The sequence below is a fragment of the Hippoglossus stenolepis genome, chromosome 11 (assembly GCF_022539355.2).
Source record: "Hippoglossus stenolepis isolate QCI-W04-F060 chromosome 11, HSTE1.2, whole genome shotgun sequence".
NCBI lineage: Eukaryota > Metazoa > Chordata > Actinopteri > Pleuronectiformes > Pleuronectidae > Hippoglossus > Hippoglossus stenolepis.
This window is the reverse complement of record NC_061493.1, coordinates 283,691-310,340: the sequence shown is the minus strand read 5'-3', so window position 1 is coordinate 310,340 and position 26,650 is coordinate 283,691. Positions and strand designations below refer to the sequence as shown.

Below are 26,650 nucleotides of genomic sequence, written 5' to 3'. Positions count from 1 at the left end.
CCAGATAGGAAGAAACCATATGGCTCTCTCACTGGAATAGATGTATAAATACCATACACGTGCACACATAGACATCAAAGGGGGCTTGAGCCCCTGCCCTTTTTCTGGGATTTTCTTTCTTTTTCTTTCTTTTATTTTTTTAAATCAATCCTCCTGTTTTTACACAGCTTCCCTGTCAACAAAAAATCCCAATATGAGGTCGTGAGATTAGACCTCCCCTCCCTCCCCCCACGTCTCCCGCACAGTGGTGAGCACTAGAGCTGTGGACATTTCTTGATTCTTAGATGCATCGCGACGCGGACGACTCTGCATCCATGCAGAGACAGAACATAATGGATTCATGTTGTTTTTGGTGATGTCCCTCCGCTGAATAATTATAACACCGCTGCTTCAGCACCAGGACAGACGCTCATTAAAGATCCGGTGTGTCAGAGTCTCTGTTCCTCCTCACTCCTGCACTCACTTTACAATTTAACAATAAACACCAGCACTGACGTTTACTTTGTGTTTGTGTGAGTCGCTCTAGAGTTTATAACACACATGTTTAAACCTGCTACACAACACAAGACGTAAGGGTTAGACGTAACGCGGTGTTTTAACTTCATTGTTGCAGAAGAAGCGACGCCCCGTTTATCCAGGAACATAAATATGAATTCAGCAGTTTTTTTATGAAGATCAGTTCTAAGTGTGATGATTAGAAAACATCAGAGGAGCAGAGTCACTTGTTGACCAGCGGAGTAATGCGCCTCAGTGCAGTGGAGCTGCTAAGGGGGCCAGGTGGGGACAGGCGGGGACACCTTGATACAGTAAAGTTAGTATTCTAAAAACATATGTGACAGAAAAAAATATTATAATTATATTGTTTCTGTGCTTTGTTTGATTAATTAGATTTGAATGTAAACTGTGCACACTCTGCAATTAGCTGATAAACAATTTATTGTTATTTTTTTGTTGAGAAACATTTACTGCATTAAACTTCTAAAAATAAGTGCAGTTGCAGTTGAGAGTCACATGACCTTGTTCCACTGCACTGCTGATGTTATTGTTCCATTGTTTGAACAAGGTGTTACATTAATGGAGGAATTGTTTACTATTGTAATGATGCTGTTCTTTGAGGGAGCTCTCAAGAAATCCAAGGAGCAAAGAAAAATTATTATGAATGAACATTTCAACAGTATTAGGAAAAAGTTTCTTGCTATAGGGGCCACACTGTGCACTTGAACATATATGACTGGATGTTGCCAAGCTAACTGAGTAGTAGGTTGATAAACTAGTGATAATGAAGCGTGTATGTATGAACTATGAAGCAACTGATGTGAAAAATTCAAAGTTTGTCTGTTTTCTCCTTCCTGACAGTTAAGTTGTTATCATGTTTTTATGTTCTCATTTTAAAGCTTGCAATACTTTCATGTAATTACATAACAGACATCATCCTCAGGCTCAAGTTTTTTTTTATAGATAAGAGGATATGGTGCCAGTCCTTTAATCACATGGTTAAAATGAATAATGACCCACAACCATGATGTCACCCATTCACCATCTTGAAGTTGACTGTTTTCTGTGAATCCCTGCATTAATAAATACACTGTTACCGTGACAGACAAATAAGTGAGGCATGTCACGACTGATACGATTTTTAAGGCCTGGACAGCCACAGCATGTTGGTGGAGAACTGGTGTGGTTTCTGACATGAGTCATCTGTCAGTGAATTACAGCCGGCCTGGTGCTGAACAGACGGAGGCTGAAGGGGCTGGGGAGAGAGACGCAGACAGAGGGTAAGTGTCACACTGTGCACTTTTGATCTAGATGACTAAGTTGGAAAAAAAGACACTGACCTCTTGAAATGTGTGACAGAGGAGGAGGAGCTTCGCTCAAGCTTCTTTGAGGAGGATGAAGAGGAGAAGGAGAGGGGGACTTTAGGGGATTTAGGTGGTGGGAGGATGGAGCAATGAGAGGCCTTTGACAGGTTTAACCTGAATAAGAAACACAATCATGAATAATGGCTTAATAGTATAATAAAATACGATGACACACACAAAACACAGATGCTTACTGACTAACGAAAGCAGACATTTTTTATTCACAATAGCATACACACAAAACATAAATAAAATACTCATATTAAATATATCTGATGCTATAGAAGCATCCACGCTAACAGCCTGAAGAGATGGATTCTCACTTGAGAGAAATCCAGCTGCCTTACAAGGTTAGTAAATAAGAGGACAGAAAAATTAGCTATCATTACAAACGAATGTGAATCCCCGCCTTTTTCCAGTCTCAAGCTGTGAGATGACCCCAAAATATGATAACATGAACCGATAATTTTGTACCCACAATATAGTATGAACACAATACTACTGTTTGATACAGTTGAGACAGTGGAGAGTAAGAGGAAACCAGAAGAGAGAGACGACACACACACACACACAGCAGTGTACCTTGAGAAGGAAGAAACTGATCTCTTTCCCTTCAGTTCTCTCAGTTTGTCTCCCTGCGTCAGACTACTTTCTTTGCAGTTATTCTACACACACAAACAGAGAGAGGGGTGGGGGGAGAGTATTATCAATTCATGATAAAATGATAAATATACTGCAAATCAAATGTCTATTTATAAGTTTAAATGTGTGCAATAATAGAAATCCCCTGACTTCATCCATGCTGTATGATTTGAAGAGGGTGTTGTTGATTGACAGGTCATCCATGCTTGATACGAGGCGGGACATGGTTTCCTGTTTCCCTTCCTCAGAGTCAGGGCTGTGAGTCTGCTGACGCTGCTGCCGCCGACTCAGCCTCTGCTGAACCAGTTTCTGTTTGGAGCGATGGACGTCACCCTGGACCCACAAACTGTGCTGTTTCCTACACACATACAGAAAAGAGACAACGGCCCATTCAACCTGACAAACTCTTGTCTTCCAACATAGCAGCAAATAACATTTTATCACCATTTTAGCAGCACCACGACAAATCAACTAGAAAACAAGCAAATAACCTGCAACGCACTTGCTTCCCTTGTCATAAGATGAACACTATTTAAGATTTTAAACTGAAGATTTAAAACTAAGAATTTTAACCATGTAATTGAACTTTTTGTTAAAACACACACACACACACACACACACACACACAACCTTTCTAGAAGGAACCTTGGACCATTCGTGTTGAAGAGACCCTTATTATGGAGCCAGAGAAAGGTCGACGTTTTTTCCTACATCAGAAAGAATTTATAAGATACATTGACAATGCCTAAATGTAGATGCTTGCATGTTAACATGCCAGTGGTGATCATGCTGTCATGCACTTTACTATCACTTAGACACTGGGGATATCTAGAAAGCTGCTTTAACAACAGCTAAATGTGAGATATAACACCCACGCTGTGGAATATCCCTTGGTTTATTTATAATATTTTTGTTATCGTCATGTTTTGTTATTACAAATCCAACAAAAAGATCAAAAGTAAAAATGATTGTGGAGCAAATACCATCAAAGGTCAAGTGACGTTGATGCTAGTGACACTGATGATGAATGGCTGCCAGAAAAAGAAGGATTGGCAAATAGCAGTAGTGACAGTGAAGCTGATGATTCTGAGGGAGCTGAGGATGCAGAGAGAGCTGAGGATGCAGAGAGCTAAGGATGCAGAGAGCTGAAGATGCAGGAGGCTGAGTGAGTTGAGTATGAGGGAGATGAGAATGCAAAAAGAGCTGAGGATGCTAAGACAGTTAAGGATGCAGAGAGAGCTGAGGATGGAAAGACAGCTAAGGATGCAGAGAGAGCTGAGGATGCTAAGACAGTTAAGGATGCAGAGAGAGCTGAGGATGGAAAGACAGCTAAGGATGCAGAGAGAGCTGAGGATGGAAAGACAGCTAAGGATGCAGAGAGAGCTGAGGATGGAAAGACAGCTAAGGATGCAGAGAGAGCTGAGGATGGAAAGACAGCTAAGGATGCAGAGAGAGCAGAGGATGCAGTGGGAGCTAAAAATGAGGGAGCTGAGGATGTGCCATATATGAGAGCTTAGGGGAAAAAGCAGAAAACAAAACAGAAATATCTGCCTACCAAAGACAACCATTTGAGGGAAACTTCTCTATTTTTTTAGAAGAGTAGAAAGTGAATGTTGAGGAAAGGGAACCATGAGATTTCTTATGTATTTGAATATTGTTAACATGTGTTTTTGATATGTTTGCAATAATTCAAGCTGTATTATAATTTCTGTTTATATAATTTTATAGTTTTCATATCATTATATTTATATATCATAACCAGTTTTCTTCTCAAGAGGACATGAGAAAATATCTTTGGAAAAGCTGTGTTGAAATTTTTTTAATATTAAATCTTGTCTTCGTATCCAGATTGTATCCAGATATAATTTTACGCTGATTGCATTTACACATGGTATTAATGTCTCCAGTGTCCACATTGAGATCTGACTGAAACATGCTCGCTCTGTCTAGCTCACGTTAGATCTGTCAATATACTTTTATCAGACCAAGTAAAAAGCAGATACTTGGTCTTGTCTTCACTCCTTCCTTATGTGTTTTGATTGAAGAATAGCTCCTGCTTTATCATTGATTTGAAACAGTAGCTCGGAATTTTTTTTCCACCCATGTAGTTATTGTATGTGGATTGACACCATGTTTAGACTTGTGACTTGTCACAATCCCTCCTCAATGCATTTACACGTGTGGTCCAGTGAGATATTGTCCATATCTCAATACCCTGGACTTCCCTGTCTTGTCAGTGTCACTCAGATTCACGCCTAGTGGTTCCTAATTTAGTCATGAATCCTTAAAACACCATACATATGTATACTTTTATAGTTGTATATTGCTGAACTGCTGAACTAACTCAAATATCAGTAATGGATGGATACGTGCCTGAATTTGTATTTTCCATAGCTCATTTTCTGAAGATGTGGCTAAAATTGGCGACACATTTAAATGGAGACCTGACTTGAGACTCACTCCTCTAAGAAGTTCTGTTGTGGGCCAATGATGGATCCAGGCCGGCAGATTCTGATCCAAGCAATGGCTTCAGCTGCAGTGAACCGGAAGTGCTTCATCAGGTGGCAGCCAATGAGAGTGCCTGTACGGCCCAGGCCAGCTGTGTTTTGACGGAGTGTTTAAAGAGAGAAGGTTGAAGTTAAAAGTTATGGTCGAATAAAAAATGCTTTAACACCAAAAGTTACAACACACTATTCTATATTTTGTAAGACTTTCCATCTTTTATGCAGGAGAACTTTCTTTAATTGTCTAAATAAATAAGAAATAAAAAAATACACGCACAAATCCACTCCTACCTTTACAGTGCACGGCCACAGCCCCTTCATTGTTTTCACACACATGCAGAAAGCGCCTGATGATGAGATCAGAGGGTGTGGTCCCATCCAGGAAGAAGAGATCATGGTGTTCAAATCCTGCATGTTCAAACCGCCTGCTGTCATACAAGTTCTTGTTTAAACGGACCACGGATGTGATGTAGTTTTGCTTAAAGTATGCAAAGTATGCTTCTGGTGCATGGAGAGGATAACCTGGAAAAACAATCAAGGTGGACTGTGATTTACTGGCACTCAGTTACAGTTGTATTGATTAATAGCATGGGACATTTCCATTCAAATACTTTGTATCAGACTGATCCTGGGTGGACAGTGTATATACCTGTGCTTTAGAGGGAAGGTGTTTCAAGGGCTCAAACTCACCATTATCTATCTTACTGCGAGGGTGTGGGCTGCTGAATGCCAAAATCTTCCCTGGTATGATCCAGTTCATATCCCCGTTCTCTACACGCTAAAGACATGGGGACAACAGAGGGAGACATGGTGGGTGAGAGAATTACGCCAACATTTTAAAACATTCAATACAGGTATAACTAAAACTTGTAATGATAGGTTGATATTATTTCTAACAATCAATAAAACTGTGCTCGAGTCATGTAAGACACATATATTTTTGTAAAGGACCAGTGGTAAGATTTAGCGTCGTCAAGTTTTAATACCAGCAATGACATTTTAAAAAGTAGTGTGCTTGGCATGTACGCTGCACAACAATACCACAGCGAAATTCTTGATATGATTTTACAGATGCAAAAATTACCTATTGTATAAAATTGCATTGACACAAAATGATTTCCCCTCCCCTCTGTAGGTGTGTCTCATAGCATTCAGGTTGCTCAGCGGAGGCGTGGCCAGGAACAGCTCACCACTTCACCTGCAGCTCATTCTGCCACCACCTGCAAACTATTGGTCATCACTTGCAGTATATCTACCCTGGTCACTCCAGATGCCCACTGATCGCCAGATCGTTGCCTACAATCTGGCTTGGACTACTGTCATAGTGGTAGCCTCTCGCGCTCAGCCGCTCTACATAGTGCATTCAGAGTTTTTTCTGTATGTTATATGATCACTTGTACTCACCGTGTCTTCTTGTGCCTACAGTGGATAACTACACTCCGGTTTGACTTCCTACCTACCTCACCTGCCAAATCTCCGAGCTAATCCTTAGCCTCAACCCTGCCTTATTCCACTCCCTGCTTCGGTAGAACAATAAACTCCTTGCACAGAAGAACTGTGTTGTGGTGTGTCTCAGCTCTGGGATGCAAATACAACAACGTAACAATACAGAGCACCAAGAAAGAGTGACGTGGGAGTCATTTTTTAAGCATATGGCCGAAGATTTGACATAAAATATATGTCATAATTTTTTTTTATTTGCAGTAAGGAAAGCTTAATTACAGGATTTTTTATGTAATGAATTATTTTATCGTGTGCCATTGCTACAGTGTTTTTACTTGATAAATGTTTTGAATGTCATCCACCACTGAAAACAGACATAACATGAAATGATAATTTCACAATAATGTGGTACCACAACATCAAGATGATTTCAGGATGTGCTCATGAAGATTTTGTTCATTAAAACTGTGGATTCTGCATGTAAATGACAGCGTTCTCCTTACGAGTCCCACTCACTCTGAGAAAAACAGCTGAATGATGTCTTGTGTCTCTGACGGAGCTTTGTCAAGTCTAAAAAAATAACCCTGGCCATACTTATGCAATCAGAGTTGGACTTGGAAATGATATATTGATAAATAAGTATGCACACAAACTGGAAGTGTAGAGTGTGAAAGACATGGTTGTGTACCAGACAGGGAGCGTCAAACCAAATATTGGTTGGATATAATGGCAAATGTAGGCTCTAGCATTTTTTAGAGCTTTATCCATATTAGGAAATAAAATCATTAATTTTCATTCTATGTTCAGTGCATGTGTGTGTATGCGTGCGTGCGTGTGGCTTGATTGTATCTTTTAAGAGCTGGCAAATAACTGTTCCAATATCACAACTTGTCACTGAGGGTGACCTGGCGTTTGCTGTTCTGGCCCCTCAGCTGTGGAACTCCCTGCCAGGAGATCTCAGGTATAGGCAAACCCAATATCTCCTTATGGATCTCTTTATCAGACTCACTTTTATTGTAAGGCCTACTCTATTTATATTATTTTATCTATTATCTATCTATTTAATTTATTGCATATGTTTTGTTGTAAAGCACTTAACTAACTTAATTTTTTTTTGAGAATTAACTAAATAACATTTGTTATGAATATATCATATGTAATATTAATACAATATATGGTAAATTGTTATTATTACTGTTGTTGCACACAGTTACTTGGATGTTTTTATGGGCTCTGTCAGTTTATGATATCATCCTCCTCACCTCGTAGTGTTCATAATCCTCAACATCAAAGCTGTCAAAGTCCAGGAAACCATACTGTAACGCCTGGAGAGATAGAGAGAGAGAGACTGGAGGTAGTTAATGAAGTGTGATACTGGGATGTAACTTCTCTCTGTATGACCTGTGTTTTTTTCTCTTTAAACTTTTGTATGAGCAAAGGATTTAGAAAAAGCACATAATAGTGAACAAGAAAGTATTTAGCCTTTGACCTCCATGCGAACAGAGATTACTTTTTCAGGTCAGCTGTTGTTTTTTCTCTGATAAAGTCTTTTAAATTTATCTTACATCAGTTTAATATGATGTAACAAAAGTGGGCTATAGTTCATTTGGTTAGAGTCAGTGTTTGTTGGGGTTGCATGCTTCTCAATGTACTAACTGATCTAGTGTGGTCATACATCATTGTTGTTTACCTTGCGAATTGCTTGTAAGCAGTCGAGCACAGAGAGGTTGAAGGAGCACTCTCCTACTGCTGCATCCCTGTTGGGCACATATATATACACACACAAACAAAAAAACAAACAAACAAACAAACAAAGACCATTATTTATGTGTGATCTATAATTCTGATGATTGACATCAAATGTTTGCAAAGAGAGAAAATCTCAGGTTTCATATTTTTCAGAAAGATTTTGAGAGTCAAATAACTCCCTGTTTTACATATGGTGTCCAAGCTGTAAGTATACCACAAAAGACCAATATCCTTTTACAGTCCAGTCATAGTGTGTGTGTGTGTGTGTGTGTGTGTGTGTGTGTGTGTGTGTGTGTGTGTGTGTGTGTGTGTGTGTGTGTGTGTGTGTGTGTGTGTGTGTGTGTTACCTGAATGGCAGATATGCTGTGTTGTTTCCTGAGATAAGAGTCCTGTAGGCTTCTTCTGGACTTCTTTTCAAATAGATAACCTGCAGGGAAGAGGTTATACTGTAAAACAAATAATTGGCAGATGGACACACAGAGAGATGGATGGAGTGATTATTGATGGATAAATGGAGATATATTTACACCGTAGGCACCAATAAGGACAGCAGCATTGGCTCTTTTCTTCTGGTCATAACAAGTAAAATGAACCAGCTTCTTCCTGGACATTGTGAAAGACTGATGTGATAGAACAAAGTCATTGCCAAATCAATAATCAGTAACAACATCACTATGTACATGTCACTGCTCGACATATTACATGAGACAAATATGCAGACTGCATAGATTGCCTGAATAAATGGTGTGCATGGGAAGGTTCTGTGTTACCTTAAGCTTCTTGTTAAGTTTGCAGCAGTATCTGTACAGCATGGCCAGGTTGAGGGGCCCAAAATCAGTGTAGAAACTGCAACATAAAGACACACATTATTCACTCAGCTGTATAGGCCGATAGTATCAAATGGTGTACAGTTACCTTCACATCTATAGGGCAGGATAATCATGAGAGAAGAAGAAAACTGGTCACTTAGTTTCTATTTTCTGTATTTCAATCTCACACTATGATCACAGTGAACAACATGGGTTGTTAAATTCATTTTTCAGTATATCTTTTTGAATGTTTTTTTTAGTTTTTAGACAAAAGTTATCCACCACAATAGCATAGCAAAAGTAGGAAATGTCAGGTATGTGTGGGGATACAAAAAACAAAACATATAATAATACTTGAAATGCTGACAGTTTTTTAAATGTCCAAAAGTCATTGACACAGCTGGATCCTGGGAATGAATAACCAGTGTGTACACTTAACAGATACTGTACATTTTGTGTAATACGGCAAAACCTCCGCTAGATGTCTCTGTCACTTACTCTACTAGAATTCCTGGAAGCATATTCAGAGCTTTTGGAGTCAAATCAAGGAGAAAAAAGGTGGATAGTAACTAAATACATTTACTCAAATAGGTAAAAGTGTTATGTATGATACTGTGACTCTACTCCATGACATTTCTGAAGGAAATGTCATGGAGTAGAGTTTGATGAAAATGAAGATGAAAACAGAGGCTTGGGGCTTGTGAACTCTTGTATCTGGAAGTGAAATTATCAATATTTCACAGAAAAGCAAAGAGAAAAAGAAAAAACATCAATACAAATCTGTGCAGCAGTAAGTAATTAAAGCAAGCGTCCGCTATAACAGCTACATCTAACAGCTGTCATGTGAAACAGGACTGATGGAGTGTTTTACCTCCAGTAAAGGATCTGAATATTTCTTCCATATGTGCTTCTACAATCACAAATAAACATCTAGTTTACTGGTGATTGTTACAGGACAGTGGAGCACACGCCCTGGTGTATTCTCATAATCTGCTGCTGCTAAGGTCATTAAAGACCTGAATGAATTTGACGCATTGATAAATAATTAATGAATCAATCCGAACTGTAACTCTTTTGCATATTTCACCAGTGACAAGATGCAAGGACACAATGTGATTTAGTTATGCATACTTTAGGCTTAACTATCCAATAGGATGCATGTAATTTATAGAGTGACAGCTATTGTAGCCATTCATGGATGTGCTGTTAGAATGGGTGACGCAAGTAGAGGAAGATATACTGGGATTCTGTGGGAGACATCTTCAGACTTTGGGTGACAATTGCTGTTACTCTGTTAGCGTTTGTATATTGTTCCACCTTCTGGTCTCCTTGATGCATCAAGTCTACATTCAAACCTTCTGCATAAGACATCAGCTGCTGCCTGAGTTCTCCTTCCACCAGCTTCCAGAAAAGTTCCATAACAATGAGTATACACATACTTTATAAACAGAAAGAATAAACTGCCTCCTGCTTTCATGTAAACCTTGTGCTTCCATGTAGATATATCCCATAATTTATCAATGGTTAAGTGTGTTCCTGATAAAAACGGATCTCTCTATTTGATCCGACTGGCACACTCAGCTGATAAGTCTAAAGCCTACAGCAGCTTTAAATGCACAGAAATAGGAAAATAGACAGTCATGGATTTTAAGCTATTAAAACCAAAGCACTAGGCTTTCATGTTTTCTCAAATATAAAAACATCACTTTTCCGTGCATTGTCAATTTGATGCTAATGGATTAAGTACCAGGTCAAACACTATGTGCTGCAGACCCTGCAGGTAAAAATGGCAGACTGCAATGATTAAGTGTCCAGTCTGACTGCGTCATTCTGTGTTTGTCCTAAATCCCTTTCCATCATGGGGCCACAGCCACTGATCTCATCTTGACCTACATCTTTCAATGTGATCATACGCTGGCTGTACATGCCTGGAGCTCAATGGGCTTCCGTCACAGGCTCATACTTAAATGAACAAATCTCCCTTTCCTTATTAGCCTGCGTTTATTTAAGTGAATTCATCCAATTTAGGGTACAAGGTACTGTAATGTACTGATTCATTCAGAGAGAGTGGCTTACTTCCCACACAAGCAAAGTTCTTGTTTTAACAACAAGAATAGTATTACTCTGAATGAACTACAGATGCAGTAGTTGGGTCATATCATTAAGGATGGGGAAAAAAGAGAAAAGGGGGGAAAGTACACTAATTGGCCAAAACATTATGATCACCTGCCTATATGCTGTTGGTCTGACCCACTGAGGCAAGGAAACTTCCTCTGAAAGTTCCCTGTGGTATCATTAACAACCCTTCAGTTCTAACCACTTGTCCCAGGTTTTGGGTAAAACATCTGAGAGTGTACCAGTGACAGGCGTAATAAACACATGGGTTAACATTGTCGAATGGTCACAGTTTGGTTAGGTTTAGGTTGAAAAACTACTTGATTAGGATTAGGGAAAAATTGTATCCTTCCAATCTTAGGGACCCTCATCATCACAGTGACAATAATACATGTGTGGTTGAAGCTGGGTAATGGCTTGGAGCAAAACAGGAAACTTGTCGGTTCAAAGATGCTCCGACCAGTTGTCAGTCAAGGGCCCTTTGACCTTGGTCTTTACAACTGCCTATTTCTCCCAATTCCACCATTTTGACTATGAGAACCAGCTACTCACTTACCACCTTATACATAACTAGACCTTTCACAAGACGATCAACATTATTCAATTCAATTCATATGAGTGGTCATGATGTTGAGGCTCACTTGTGTGAGGAAGATATTTGAGAACGACAGAAGAGAGGAAGAGTAGGATTAACCATGAATGGACTAAATCCTTGGCCTGCTGTACATGACACTCTTAAGTGTCAGGAGTTAGACACAGAGTAGGATGCCCCTAGTTCTTCAGAGACAGATAGGCAGATATGGTGTCTATTAACACCATCTTCATCCAATGAGCCCCATGGTGCACTGTGTTGAAGAATCTGCATCTTATATATTTCTCCACTCATTTCTCCACTCCCTAAAAATATAATTGTTGATAATGAATGATAATGTTATTATCATTTATTATTATATAAATTAGAGCTGTGGTGATGAATCATTTTAGAACATAGGGCAAAATGGTGAATATCCCTTGTATGTTTGAAGGTCTTTTCGTCAATTTAAGTTAGCAGGTGTTAGCGGCCACCAATGGATTTTAGGGATATAACCTCAGTTGTGAACCTGAGTGTCATCAAGTGTTATGGCCTTTTAACCACAAAACACCCTCTTCTAAGGCAGGCTCACCACAGGTTGATCAGACCTGGGTCCATGTCCCTAGCATATTGGGGCCTAGTTGGGATCTTTCGTCCTGATCCAGAACCATTGGCTGCAGCATTCTGCAGTGTGTGATGTTTCTTTTATGGTCCGGCAAAGGGCTTGTCCGTGGATCCCCAGATCTTTGAGCAGCCTGATGGTGGATGTTGCAAGGAAACCCCTGCAGACAACCTCCACAGGGAAAAACTATCTTTCCAGCCACGTTCCTCTGCCTCAAAGTGGTTGAATTTTATTACAATTCTGTCAAGGGCTAAGTTGTATTTTACTTTCTACCTGTGAGGTAAATAGACTTTGTCCTTAGTCAGTTTTTGGTAAATTAGGAGTTTTTGTTAAACTCACCTCTTCACCGATTAAGATAACCCCAAGTCTCTCTTGCTGTTGAGCTCTGCTGAGTTTCTATTCCTAGGCCATTACCACCTGGTGCTTGATTTGACTCATTAGCAGGGGGTGTGGTCAGCAGAGCTGTAGCCAACCATTGTCGAGTGAAAACTCATCAGATGAAGACTGATATAAAAGTATAACGTTGATCCGTTTCCTTTTATTTGAATATGTGTTTACTTTCCATCCCTGTTCGCATATCTACTCGTAGATACTATAGGCCTCGCACTTGTTTACAACATTACGGTAATCTTTCCTCTCTTATCTATCCCACCCGTTCCACACATACCCAACACCTTGTCACATCTACTTCATCTTCAACTTCATCCACTTTGCTTTTCTCTTTCACCCCCCTGTCTCCCAATCAAGTTCTTGCCCTGGTTTATTTCTGCCCGCCCAACCACCTCCCCCCTTGACCCCATCTCACATTCTCGTGTCTATTGCTCCCGACCTTCTTCCTTTTCTCACCCATCTTATCAACACTTCCCTGTCAACTGGCTGTTTCCCAAACTCTCTGAAGGACGCAAGAGTAAACCCTCTCCTGAAGAAATCCACCCTCAACCCGTCTGAAGTAAACAACTACAGACCTGTCTCTCTTCTTCCCTTTCTTTCCAAAGCTCTCGAGTGAGTTATCTTTAATCAACTCTACTCCTATCTTCACCATAACAAGCTTCCTGATCCTCACCAGTCTGGTTTCAAGGCAGGTCACTCAACTGAGACTGCCCTCCTTGCTGTCACTGAGCAACTTCACACTGAGCAGCCTCTCTCTCCTCTGTCCTTATCCTTCTAGACCTTTCTACTGCATTTGACACAGTGAACCACCAGATACTTATTTCCTCCCTTCACGATCTGGGTGTCTGAGGCTCTGCTTGCTCCCTGCTCTCATCCTACCTCACCAGGTAACTTGGAGAGGATCTGTGTCCGAACCTTGTCCTCTCACTACTGTGGTCCCTCAAGGTTCCGTCCTGGGTCCCCTCCTCTTCTCTCTGTACACCAACTCTCTCGGTTCTGTCATTCACTCACATGGCTTTTCCTTCCACAGCTACGCTGATCACACCAAACTGATCCTCTCTTTTCCCCAATCTGAAACACAGGTAGCAGCACAAATCTCTGCCTGTCTGACTGACATCTCTCAGTGGATGTCTGCACACCCCCTTAAAATCAACCTTGACAAGACCGAACTACTTTTACTTCCAGGTAAAGGCTCTCCCACCCACGACCTGACTATCACCTTTGACAACTCCGTGTTAACCCCCACTCAGACTGCTAGGAACCTGGGTGTGACACTCGACGGTCAACTCTCCCTTACTGTCAATATCACTGCAACAACCCGTTCCTGTAGATTCATGCAGCACAACATCAGGAGAATACGCCCCCTTCTCACTCAGAAGGCGGTGCAGGTTCTGGTCCAGGCCCTGGTCATCTCACGCCTAGACAATTGCAACTCCCTCCTGGCAGGTCTACCTGCTAGTGCCATCCGACCTCTGCAGCTCATTCAGAAAGCAGCAGCTCGACTGGTTTTTAACCTAAATTCACTCACACTACTCTGCTCCTCCGCTCCCTTCACTGGTTACCAGTGGCTGCCCACATACGTTTCAAAACACTAGTACTTGCGTAACGTGCTGCGAACGGATTGGGCCCAGCTTACATCCAGGACATGGTCAAACCTTTCACCCCAGCCCGTTCACTCTGCTCTGCATCTGCCAATGGGCTTCGTTTTGCGCATTCACGTGTAGGGGTAAGCTAGCCCAATACATGTTGGGACGGAGGGGTAGGGCCAAGTGTTAGGGCTTCAAACCAAGGGGTACCCAGAATGCCTTGCGAATCACCGGCAAGCTGGGAGAGAGACCCACAAATGTAGTATTTTCACCATTAATAAGGATTTAACAATTATGATAATGATTGTAATATCTTAGTGTAATATAATTTCAATGTTTTATGGTCATTTTTTTCACAACAACCTTAAAAAAAAGAACACGTAACTTCATGTCGCATCCACCCACTTTGAAGATACACAATGCACTTGATTGAACCCGCGTAAAGCAGCAGGGTTGCCTAGAGACCCCTGCTAGCAAACTGAAGCTGTGTGCTTTTGATTCATATGTGAAATAATGCAGAGCATCCAAGCTTTTCAATTTCAAATGTCATTGATTCACCTGCATTAGCATAGATGTTATTTGGATATTATAGGTTTGTCACTTTAGTAACTGCAAGCAATAGCATTGGTTTATTTAAGATCTCAACAATGTTATTACAATGACATCTCTGGCAAAACTTTTTGTCTCGTCTGTTTACATTGACGACTACTGATGATGTGTCTGGTTTTCGCAACGACTATTGATCATGTAACAGCTTCTTGAAGGGCTGTCCCAATCCGTAGCTGAAGTTTTCAACCAACCTTGTGACTCCGTTTCAAGGGGCAAGATAACCCTCGAAAACAAGGGGTAGGGGTAGGGCCAAGGGGTGAAATGGTATTGGGCCAAGTCTAAAGGATAAGTGTCTTAAGATGCCCCCTGCTTTATAATTTGATGTGTCATTTTTTGCATGTATAGTTTTGTATTTCTCTCAAAAAGGCCACTCATTTTACAAAATATTTAGCATTATTAAGAGTGGTTGGCTGAAATAACCTGATGATTCTCAGTCAGGTTTCTATGAAGGATGTAATAATGCTGCATAACCACAACGTCTGAGCTGACTGACAAGCATTAATGTGATCCAGCTGCTTAACACAGACCCTTACCTCTCATATATGAACTCGTCATCCGTGCTGAAGTAGTGTGCGTTGGCTGTGTTCTTTGGTTTGACGTGAAGAGTAGCAAAATACAGCCGATCTGTGGCACAGACAGACAGACAGAAAGGGGAAATTGCATTATTGACAGGTTTTGTAAGTTCAGCTGCGTGTAGAGTGACATAACTGGTGACTGGTTCAGCTCCGCTGCCACAAATGACAGATACAGTCTTTCCTGTCCACAGCAATAAGACTGTACAATTCTCACCTCTTATAGTTTCTATCAACACCAAAACTCTCGGAGTAATCCTGCAATAACTGTGAACATGTTTTTTCTTTTTACACATATTATTCCTGGTAAGCATATGATTCACAGTTCATGTATTAACTTTACAATAGAAGATTTGATCAACTGCCACACAAACATTTTGCTTATGACATTTGATCATTTAAAACAGAAATACTGGCCTCGCCCTTCCCTTCAAACCATGTAGTGGATCAGCCATAGTAGACTTTAGGCAACACAAAGATGTGAAAGCTCATTTCTGGAGCCAGTGTTTAATTTGGGCTACTATAGGAACATGGTGGACTCCTTTACTTCCCATTTCTGTTGATAGTGCCACCTAAATCTCAACCTTTTAAAATAGATAAATGAAAAATAAAATACCTCTTGCTTACTGAGTTGTATTCAGTTATACCCTCTGAGTTATTTCAAAGTCTGAGTCCCCCACAAAGTCAACAAATCACCTGATAGTTGTGGAGTACCTTAAGTTAAGGTTTGGGCAAACTGAACTCATTAAATATAAGCAGAATCAGTATTGTATCAGTATATGTATACCCATCATGTACTGTGTGCATGGATGTACAAACAATCATTACTGTTATATTTATATTGAGAGTTGTTTTCTATGGCTCATGTGTGGAATTACAGTTTTTATTCATAATGACATCCTTGTGTAAACTTGTGAAACAGTGTAAATACCATTAATCTTGACATGTTATCCCTCTGTGTTTAGATTTGACTGAGTTTAGACTCTAAGAAGAAGTGTGATTATTGAGTACTAAATAAAATATATTAGTAATATCTCAGTAGAATGTTCATACAGTTAATGTGATGTTCATTATAAGATACCATAAATGTGTGTGTCACTTACCTTTAATAAATTCTGACGCACAGGAAATCTCATATTCCTCTGCCATTTGACTCACTGCCTCCTCCACTGTTCAGATTAAATTTAGTTACAAATAGTCCTATCCCAATCTATATGGAAGTGAAACCGTTTTTTGGGGGGTTGTCTGAGGCCATATAATACCAGGTCCACTATCCAACTTCAGTGCGTCTGTCATAAAATTATGATAAAATAAAGTCAAAATAAGTCGTTAACAGACAAACTCCAGTCCCGTGTCCACAGCTGAGCAGGCTGTACACTTGTGTAAAAAAGTCTCCAAAGTGAAATCCAGCCCACGCCCTCCAGCTCCCCTCCCTCAGTCGTCTAGAGACTCTGCCTCAACTCAATCAGTCCCTTCACGTCTGCATTAAAACGTTTCTCGAAACATTCCTGCACACTGTGGGAGAGCTGAGGGGACGGAGCAGGCTGCAGAGTCGGAGAGCATGTTAATCTCTCTGTTGCACATGCTCTGTCTGTGGCCACACACACACACACACACACACAACCATAGACATGTAACTATAGACGCTAATCCCCCATTTCACGTTATGGTTATTTATATAATACATTTGAATGTTGCTATCAAAACATACTATTTCCATCTTTGTGGTTACATTTGTAGTGTTTCCTCTGTTATTATTTTTCCATAAAAGTCTATGAATGAATTCTTGCTCCTGTAAGCTATTTGAAGTAAATTAAGACCATACCTAAAGAGTATGGTATGGCACACCACAGTAATTCTTTTAAATGCCTTACTGTGAAGGCTGATTCGTTTGTCCGAAGGAATGTAGCTTGCCCCTGTCATCCAATCATCCAAGGGTGTGGAGCCAAAGGCCCATGTGTCAAAAGTCTGAGCTCCCCGATAGCCTGACTGAGCAATGAGTTTCAGCTAAATCTGCAGTTACATCACACGGTTGTGAGATGGTGATTATACAATAAGTGTGAAACAAAAGTCACTTATCTGTAGAGACACTAATGCGCCTAGAATTTTGTCAGTGAAGTGGTACAATGTGGTAGAAATTATCAAGTTGGGCAGGGTCTCAACAGTCAGTATGCTGTAGTCATTTAATATATACTATGTATGTTGTAAAACCATTTTGATAGTCTTCCATTATTTCAAATAGACATATTTAAGGACAGCAGACATAATGGTTGGAGTTCTCTTTTCATTAGTGTTAGCAAGATGGCTCTAGGGATGCATTATTCTGTATACATACATTTACAACACACATTCATGGTTCCAAGATGATGAATTTTAACGACTCTGGTGATCACCTGGCCTTTCCTCTGCCACCACCAGGTTTACATTTATTTTGACATTATTTTGATATCTTGTCATGAATCTTAGTCCAGACATCGTGGCCCACAGAATGAAGTGTCAAAGCTGTGAAGATTCTGTTACCTTCAGTCTGCCAGCACCAACGGGTCAAACTTTTATTTTGACCAGTACCCTGGCTAATGACCCAAAAAATGGCTAATCCATTGACATACCCATCTGCCTCATCTGGAGTTTGTGTTTAGTGCTACTGAGCAAAATAGTGAACACTTTACCTGTGCATTGTACATATTTTAGTGTGTGCGTACTTTAGCACACTGATGTTAGCATTTAACTCAAATTACCAGTGTCATACAGCCTTAAAAGCTGCCAACTTACTTATTTAATAACACCTCAAATGGTCAATCAGTGTAACTTTATACGGCAGAAGAGAGCACCAGGAGACATTTATAAAGCTTTTGTAAAACCAGACCACACCCGATTTTCTCCATTTCAGTCATTCCTTTGGTTTCACAGCAGCCTTATGGTCTGATCTGCAATAGGAAGGATAAGTAAGATAAGGTGTGTGTTAGTGAGGACTTAAGATACTGAAGTAGTCCCTTTTTTACCCCAAATGAAACTAAAAATGTCCGTGTAGATGAAAATGGTTTTTGGTTTCATGTTTATTTCGTACTTCCTGAATTAATGGATCAACATGAGATAAAAACTTTGTGTCGCTCAAGATAATATATTGACTTCAACTTTAACGCAGCAACCTTACATTCTGTCTTACTTCAAACATGAACTCAGATCTTTGTCTGTAGGATGCAGTTCTATTCCCGGATTTAGCCTTATCTCTTCTGGTTAGCCAATTAGACATCAGATTAACAGAGGGTAAGGGAGTGAGCAGGGTCATAGCTGGGGACACCCACCATGACACACAAGATATAACAAGACACTTGATGATCCTGGTCATGGTTTATCATCAAAGGTTTGCGAAGCTGAGACTCAAACTGGGGGGAATCAAACAATATATAGTTAATGTTATAATTAATGTATCAAAAGTTTTTTTCAAATTTTTTGTAATTTCAAGCTTTTTATTTCATTTTGAAATGCAGGTGTGAAATAGAAACCAATCGACGGCCCTGCTTTTGGTGAGGTTTCCATCAAATCAAGAGTTGTTATGTTGATATGAAGGTTTATGTGTCTCAAGTTGTAATTCTGCTAATGAAACGCTGCCCTCTGCTGTTCATCCACGTAATAGGATCTGTGGCTGCTCAGTTACACCTCTCAGTGTTTCACATGCATTGTTTTATTTGTAACCACTATCACAATACTAACACACATCAACAAAAGATTGTTTTTCAATTTTTCCTATATCACACACACACACACACACACACACACACACACACACACACACACACACACACACATGTGGAAGAACTGTGATCAGAGAACTTGAGATGGATGTGAATAGTCTGATCTGTGTCCTGTAATTGGCATTAAATAGAGAACTATAGAGAAAGAAATATAGGAGAGGCTTGAGAAAGGATATGTTTATATATTATAGAGTATTGTATGGTGGTGGGTTCTGCAAAAAAATGTGCCCTGTGACTGATCTTTTCTTTCACATCACAATATTAGATTGTTAACACTGATGCATAATGCACACGTATTAGTTTAGTCAGGTGGTACGCAAGCTATAGGACCTTCCAAATGCTCACATGATGAATGTCGGTGGTTGTGAAGTGATTAGTGGGCGAGTGAAAAAGTATAGAAGTATTATGTTTTTAACACCTCAGTGTGAAAGGTAACTATAACAATGCTGGAACCAAGACACTCAGAGAACACTCAGGTCCAATAATCCAAGCAGACAAATCCAAAGGGAGCAGGCAAAAAAATCCAAAAAACTGAGTCAAGGCAAAAGTCATACACTCAGATGCAACACTAGGAAAACCTTGAGAGAGATTAGTACACACATGGTGTATGAGGAGGTGTGTATATATACTGATGGTGATGAGGTGCGGGTGAGGTGCGGGTGAGGTGAGGGCAGTGGCAGCAACCTGAACAATGGGAAGAAGTGAAGCTGGAGTTCATGAACAGAGTGAGTGAAAAACAAATAAAACAGGAAGTGACAAACTAAAATGCATGAAAGTTAAAGAACTGATGTTACAGTAACAGGGAATTATAGCTGCTAAAAAATTAGAAGTAGAAAATACATTTTATTCTGAAATGAGAAGGAGCAACAAACAAAAAACTAAAATTTGTTTAAGAAAGAGACATAGTTATTAGTTTAACAAATAATTTTGTTAATAACATGGGTACCACAGAGACAATGATGGGAGAGGGGGAGATGAAGAATAAGGGTGTGAAGGAGATGAAAGATGAAAAGGAAGGACAAGAAGAAGAAAGAAGAGAAAAGCATGTGGTCAAATTTGCTGCTCCAGCCTTCAGCTGATAAATGTGTATGATGATGTAACACACTGGAGAGAGAGAGAGTGATGTTGGTTTGAAGCGTCATTAAACTTTCCAATCAGCTCTTCTCCAGAAATGCTGCCAAAACAACTTTTTATTGATTCTCTTTTTATTGATGTAAAACAAGTTTCCATTTGGCCAGAAAGTTAACGTCATCTACCTGAGTCTGTGTGGGGAATTGAACAGAAGCATGTCATATTGAAATTAGGGAACATCACTGTAACACAGTCCTCCATCCCTGAGGCCACTCCAGCCCGTCAATGCTGGACTGACTCCCAGTCCAACAGCACTTAACTCACAGCATGAAGCACTGCAGCTGTCAAAGACTGCTTTCACCCTCAGAAGTCAGAATCAGTTCACAAAGGATTTTATGCTGAAATGTCCTCAACAGAAAATAGTCGTTTAAATAGTCATTTAGGCGATCTGGCAAAATCCCTTCAGGAGTTGAAGGACAGCAGAGTCACTATGTGACTGCTGCTGCCTTGTCATACAGACATGTCACAATTTGGCAAATTCCCATCGTCCAAATGCGTCTGTGAGGAAGACACTTGATTCCAACCACCTCCTGGTTTCTGTCCTGTACCTGGCTCTGTCTTCAGTCTGAAAAGAATGTTTCTCTCTTGAATGAATAAATCATCACAGTTGCAGCCAAATTCATAACAAAGTCAAGGGGGATGATGGCATCAATAGAAAAAATAGAGATATTCACATTCACAAGTGTCATACAGCCACGCAACAAAACCATGTAACCTTGCTAATGAGGGCACATAGTATCTTACATAGAAAACTGGGATGGCGTTTTGTTAGTTGTAAATGACTGATGTGTAATTTAGTGAAAAACTTGGTGCTATACACAAAATGTGTTTTGAAAGACAGAAATCCCAACAAGTGAACCCTGGGGCTTTATCCAGAGTCAGTGGCTCTATGGAAAACTGAACACATAGACAACAGACATCATAACCAGCCTGGAGTTTGAATATTCCACCGCTGCACTTTAACTTGAATGGGAATGTTATACTCTTTTATACATAAGGTTCAGTATAAGTGTCATTACCTCTTCTCAGCCTGCATGGGAAAACTCTGCCTCTGGAAGGGTATATAACTGCATCCAGGCCAAGCATTTTCAGAGGGACTAAAAGTCAGGATGAATCTACTTAAAATTCAACTTCAATATTGATCATAATTTTAAAATATCTGTCTCTTATGAGCCTGCCAAATTTATAGAAATGCAATGTTAGATTACTGGAGTACGACTGTGACTTTGCTGCATTGTAACAGCAGAGTTCGACTTAAATTTGATAGCAACAATAGCCTGCTCCATCATAGTCATAGATAAAGCTGTCAAAGGAGCTGTGATGCATGCAAACACAAGCTATCTTTTTGTGAGATTAAGTTGTGATGCAGATATGAGTATATGACAACAGAAAGAACACACAACGAGTTAATCTGTCTAAAGGTAACAGTAGCAGTACATATATTGTAAAAATGTTAGTTTGCTGTTTCAGGGAATTATGTGCTGTATTTCCAAACCTCCTGGATTTGGTTGCACCAGCAACTTTATATATCTAATACTTTGAAAGTTAAGTCCCTCTTAAGTTGGCAAAATAACTTTTTGTATATTGGGTTGAATCACAAAACTTAAAAAAATTCTTGACTAATGAAGAAGGAAGTGGTTGTTAGCAGCATGCAAACTTAAACAATGTTAACTGTAGCCTCGTACGATAGAAGCCTACAATTTCTAAGAAATATTTTAGATTTGCAAATTATACCTTTTCTAAATGTAGCTTAGTTAGGTTTCTTTTAAGAATCAAGTTCATTTATGTCTGTATGCATGAAGAAATACATTTATTTCACAGTAAGTACAGTTTGTAACTACAAGGGGACTTGTAAAAAAGCAGTGTTCATTTGCAACAGAAACGTTTTTTCAACATGCATTATTTTTTTCTTATCCAAGGTGGGTAAAGACCTGCCCACCCTGCTTCCTCCTGCTTCTAAACTCTGACCTTATCTGAGGAAGGGGAGGGACGGGCCTTTGTCCACCTTGAGCAGGTAAAAGTTAGACAGTAAACACATCACCATCTCCATTTTTACATTTGTTTTACTACTTTTTTGTCTGGGCCGAATGCGCTTTATCTTGGTTAAATTGACATGGTTGACAATTTATTGTGCCAATAGAGAGCAGCAGAGAGAATCTTTTCTATTTACAGTCATGACCAAACTCTGAAACTAAAACTGTCTCACAAACCAAGAAATGCAAACCACAAGTTCAACAATGCAAGCAGTGATCGTAGATGCAAATTGTGTTTCTTTACATTTCACAGCATTGCTCTTTGTTACAGCTTATCTCTGACTGATAGTTGTAATGGTTTTATCAATGAACACTGCATTGTGTCCCTGTAAACCAGACTGCTGTATAATAGGAAAACAGTGCAAAGTGACGGATCTAAATGGCAGCATCAACTGTACATGAGGCCTATCTTGGTCTCAAGGGCAAAGAGGGGGGAAGGGAGAGAGAGAGAGAGAGAGAGAGAGAGAGAGAGAGAGAGAGAGAGAGAGAGAGAGGGAGCATCTGTCTGAATGGTGACGTCACTCGCCTCATCCCAGCCCTCTGTGCGTAATCCACCACCCGCCCGTCCACACTGTCCGGGAGGATGAATCCAAACACTTTGATTTCATTTAACAAATCTGTCTCGAAAATTGAACCAATTATGCAAGATCATTTCTCAGCATCCAGGCTGTGGGAGGAGGAGACTGATAAGACACTGCGCCTCATCCAAAAGAGACTGCTTTTTATTTTTCCGTCTGACATGTGTTGTTGTTTTTTTGTCCAGGATGACAGGATGTGGAGAGGAGAGGAGAGGAAGGATGTGAAGGCGTGAAGGCTTCGGGACGGATCCTTGAGGAGATCATGCGACATGGACAAGACGAACAGCTCCGTGTTTCACTGCAGATATCGACGCTCGACATACTTAGGCAAATTCCTGCATGTTATTTTAAAGCATGTTTTACGATAAGAAGTTGCCTTTGTGCGCAGAACAGCCTGATGTATGCTGCATCAAACGGATTCTTCCCACTGTAAACTGATATATTCATGTATATCCCCGAGCTCCTTTCTATTGAATTGAACATATTGTGGATTCCTATTGTTTGGCAGAATGTGGTGGTTCAGGCCTTGGTGGAGCATATGGGCTAATGCTGCATAGCCCGGCCCACACACTGTAATAACCTGCTTCAGTTCATGTCGGGAGGGGTGACATGATATTATTATATCCCAGAAGGAACGTTTTGTCTGTCTGGACTTGTCAACATTCGGTTTATCGTGAATTTGTGGCAACTGAATTTTATTTTTTTTTATTCACTGAATATTCCACCAAGGACAATGTGTCTGTAGTAAACTATGAGTTCACTGCGGTGCGTGTAGTTCACGTAGGTTTTATTAAAATCCACGACATCCAATTAGACAATAAGAATATTTTAGTACTCTGACCTATTTGGTTATATTTTCTTTTCATGAGGAAAAACACTGTCACCATTTGGCACAAGCAAAGAGGAGGAGATTTCCATATAAACATTTTTTCCCCACAATTTGCTTCATAAATAATCTCTTATCCATCATTAATAGTTGAAATGCCCTGGTTTCCATTTGTTGACATTCTGATGGGGCTTCATACAATCCGGTTTTAGCCTCATTTAGCTCCTGCAGACTGGGCTCCACTCTGTAATGGCTGCCTGCTTGATGTGTCCTTGACATGTCATGATAAAGAGAGATGGAATATATTGTTGGTGTGTGCATGATTTTCATTGCAGAAGCAGACTGTGTTAGGGTGTAAAGGTATAAACAGTTTATGACTGCTATATATTACAGATTAAAAAGGAAATGTTCTGGAGGTATGTGTGTGACCTTTACATATTATCAGTCAGAAAGTGTGTTTGAGAAGAATTCTAACACAATTTATCATTTTGTCACAGCTTTTCTCTTAAAAGTCTCTAGTCATTTATACATAATTTCCTAGATGCCCGTGAGGTACTTGTGACAGTGCTACAGAATTTCAGAAATACATGCTATACGCCTGAATAGATTATTTATTTTGGACATTCCACAGAGATGAGTGGTATTCAGAGCAATACACAGTAAGTAGAAACACAATAGATGCACAGTAGGTTTAACCTCAGCACATTCTTCCTCAAGGTTATTTTCCCTGTTTGTCTATCACTCTGGGCTCCCTCTCTAAGTGTTCACAGTGGACCTTGATTTAAAATCAGTCAATTAAGGCACGCGGTGAATGCCAAGAGAGGAGCCTCACTACTACAGAATGGCAGGAATGCCCTAAAAGCTGCTGTACATGTTGATATGCCTCTCTGTGGAATGTTATATGTAATGTATTGTACTGTACCAGGCTCTGCTATGCTGAGAACAAATGTTTTTATGCATAATCAATATATAACTTATAATGTATTGTTTTTGGATCAATATAAAACTGTTAAAATTACAGCTTTACCGACTGTAACATCACAGTGATGCTTAGATATTATTGTATCAAAATTTTTTATCTGAAATAGGACATATTGCACAGTTAATTGTGTTACTTAAAATATACTTTAATTTAAATACTATTGAATCTTTATTTTTTTAATGCAAGACCTTCTCCTTTGTACAGAGTACTTCATTGAATAGTGCTACTTCCAGTTGGTCAAAGATCTAAGATGTTCTTCCACCATCGGTCAGACTAAAGGTGACATGAGCGCGCATTCAAGATTAAATATTTTTACTTAATTTAACTTTATATTGGTTTCTAAACTCAGCTATCAATGTATTTACCAAATGTCTTACTGTACTTTATGTTTTTATCTGATGTTTAAGGACAAATAAATAAATAATTTAATTTTGAGAAGTGATGTTTCTTGAGCTTTTAAAGAAGACCAGAGCTCCATGGGTTAAAGCAACCAAATGATATGTGAAAAGACCGGAATATATTATTATGTATTCATCATAAATGTATATTTTAAAATATATTTTCAATTAAAACAGTCCACGATCCTCTAAAAGCTATCTTTCAATGCATTACATAATGAATATGGTACCTGATACACATTCAATATTATTACGATACTCCACGTATTTTCTACTCATCTTGAGGAGTCGTAAGTCTTAAAAAAGTTCTGTAATGTCTTGTGTGTCTGGAAGTGATGGAGAAAATAACACTGATGATGTCATAGTGATGTCATTACAGTTATCTCACCTTGCACTTGAAGACCTGGACCTTGAAATATTGTATCACAAATCAGGGGTATGGCATGCAGAAAGGCTAAATGAGAGTTTACTAGGCAGCCATACTCAAACAGAAGATGCTTTTGTGTTGCATTTTGGGAAATGTAGGATCAAGCTTTTATAGTCTCTTTTAAATAGGGATACCTCTATATTGCTGACTATTTTATACTGAACCAAACAAAGCTGGTGTATTGCCCCACAGTGTGATTTTATAAGTAGCTACCAGAGTTCTGGAATCAGAGGAGTGACAAATGACGTGTAACACAACAGTGTCAATGTCATTCCAGGTCTTTTTCATGGACATGGATCTGGCTCTGTAGCTATCTCCACTGCCGCCTTAATGCTTGAACAACAAAGCCCCCATTCTGTGTATGTGCCTTTAATACAGAATTGTGAGGAGGAATAAAGGCACAACATTCTTGCAAAATATCTCAGCCTCTGCTATTCGTGCTTTGACTATTATTATTTAAATTAGTTCCCTTGCAAGTTTTGTAGAAATACAACACTGAATTGCTGAAGAATTGAATTTTAAAATATAAACAAAGCTAACATTATTTTTTATCTTTGCAGTTCTTTGCCAATTTGTGCAATTTTATCATTTTGTAATGTATTACAAGAATCATTTTTCTTTGTTGGCTGAAGGGCATTAGTCACACTGAATAGAATATAATCCTTAAAAAGGAAATGAATAAAGACATAATGCGATCTATCAACAAGGACAATAATGGTCCCAACAAGGATCTATATACTTCTGAGTTTTGACTGTTGGTATTTAATTTAAATAACCTCGAAACAGATTTAAAAGAAAAAGAAAATATCTGAAAATCAGAAAATCTAAAGTAAATATGAAAATGCAACCTACACACAATGAAAATACAAAAATGAAAATTCCTGGGAATTACTCTATTTTTTTTTTTTTTAACTACAGACAACAGCTAGTTAACATCTGAACAGCTTTGTTATAAAAGGCGAGCCACCCTAATCTTGCCCTGGCTGGCTGTTAATCCTCACTAATGACTGCTCTACATTTAGTCCTGCTGCCTCTCTGGATGTTTCCAC

General features: G+C 39.5%; 1 protein-coding gene and 1 long non-coding RNA gene across 2 annotated transcripts; one reads left to right on the top strand and one right to left on the bottom strand.

Annotated features, from left to right (window-relative positions):
* Positions 1-918: 918 nt before the first annotated feature.
* LOC118118291 (dual specificity protein phosphatase CDC14AB) lies at positions 919-17,048 on the bottom strand. Its single transcript, XM_035171348.1, has 14 exons — positions 16,575-17,048; positions 15,433-15,523; positions 8,968-9,043; positions 8,725-8,817; positions 8,545-8,624; positions 8,139-8,205; positions 7,711-7,773; positions 5,696-5,783; positions 5,297-5,527; positions 4,962-5,100; positions 2,652-2,859; positions 2,442-2,524; positions 1,836-1,973; positions 919-1,750 (listed from the first exon to the last, which is right to left on the bottom strand). Exons 1-14 carry the CDS (start codon positions 16,618-16,620, stop codon positions 1,702-1,704), a joined length of 1,452 nt encoding a protein of 483 aa, XP_035027239.1. The 5' UTR covers positions 16,621-17,048; the 3' UTR covers positions 919-1,701.
* Positions 3,534-6,931, top strand: LOC124854446. Its single transcript, XR_007034687.1, has 3 exons — positions 3,534-3,666; positions 6,141-6,332; positions 6,431-6,931. It is a non-coding gene; the product is annotated as an uncharacterized LOC124854446 (long non-coding RNA).
* Positions 17,049-26,650: the final 9,602 nt, after the last annotated feature.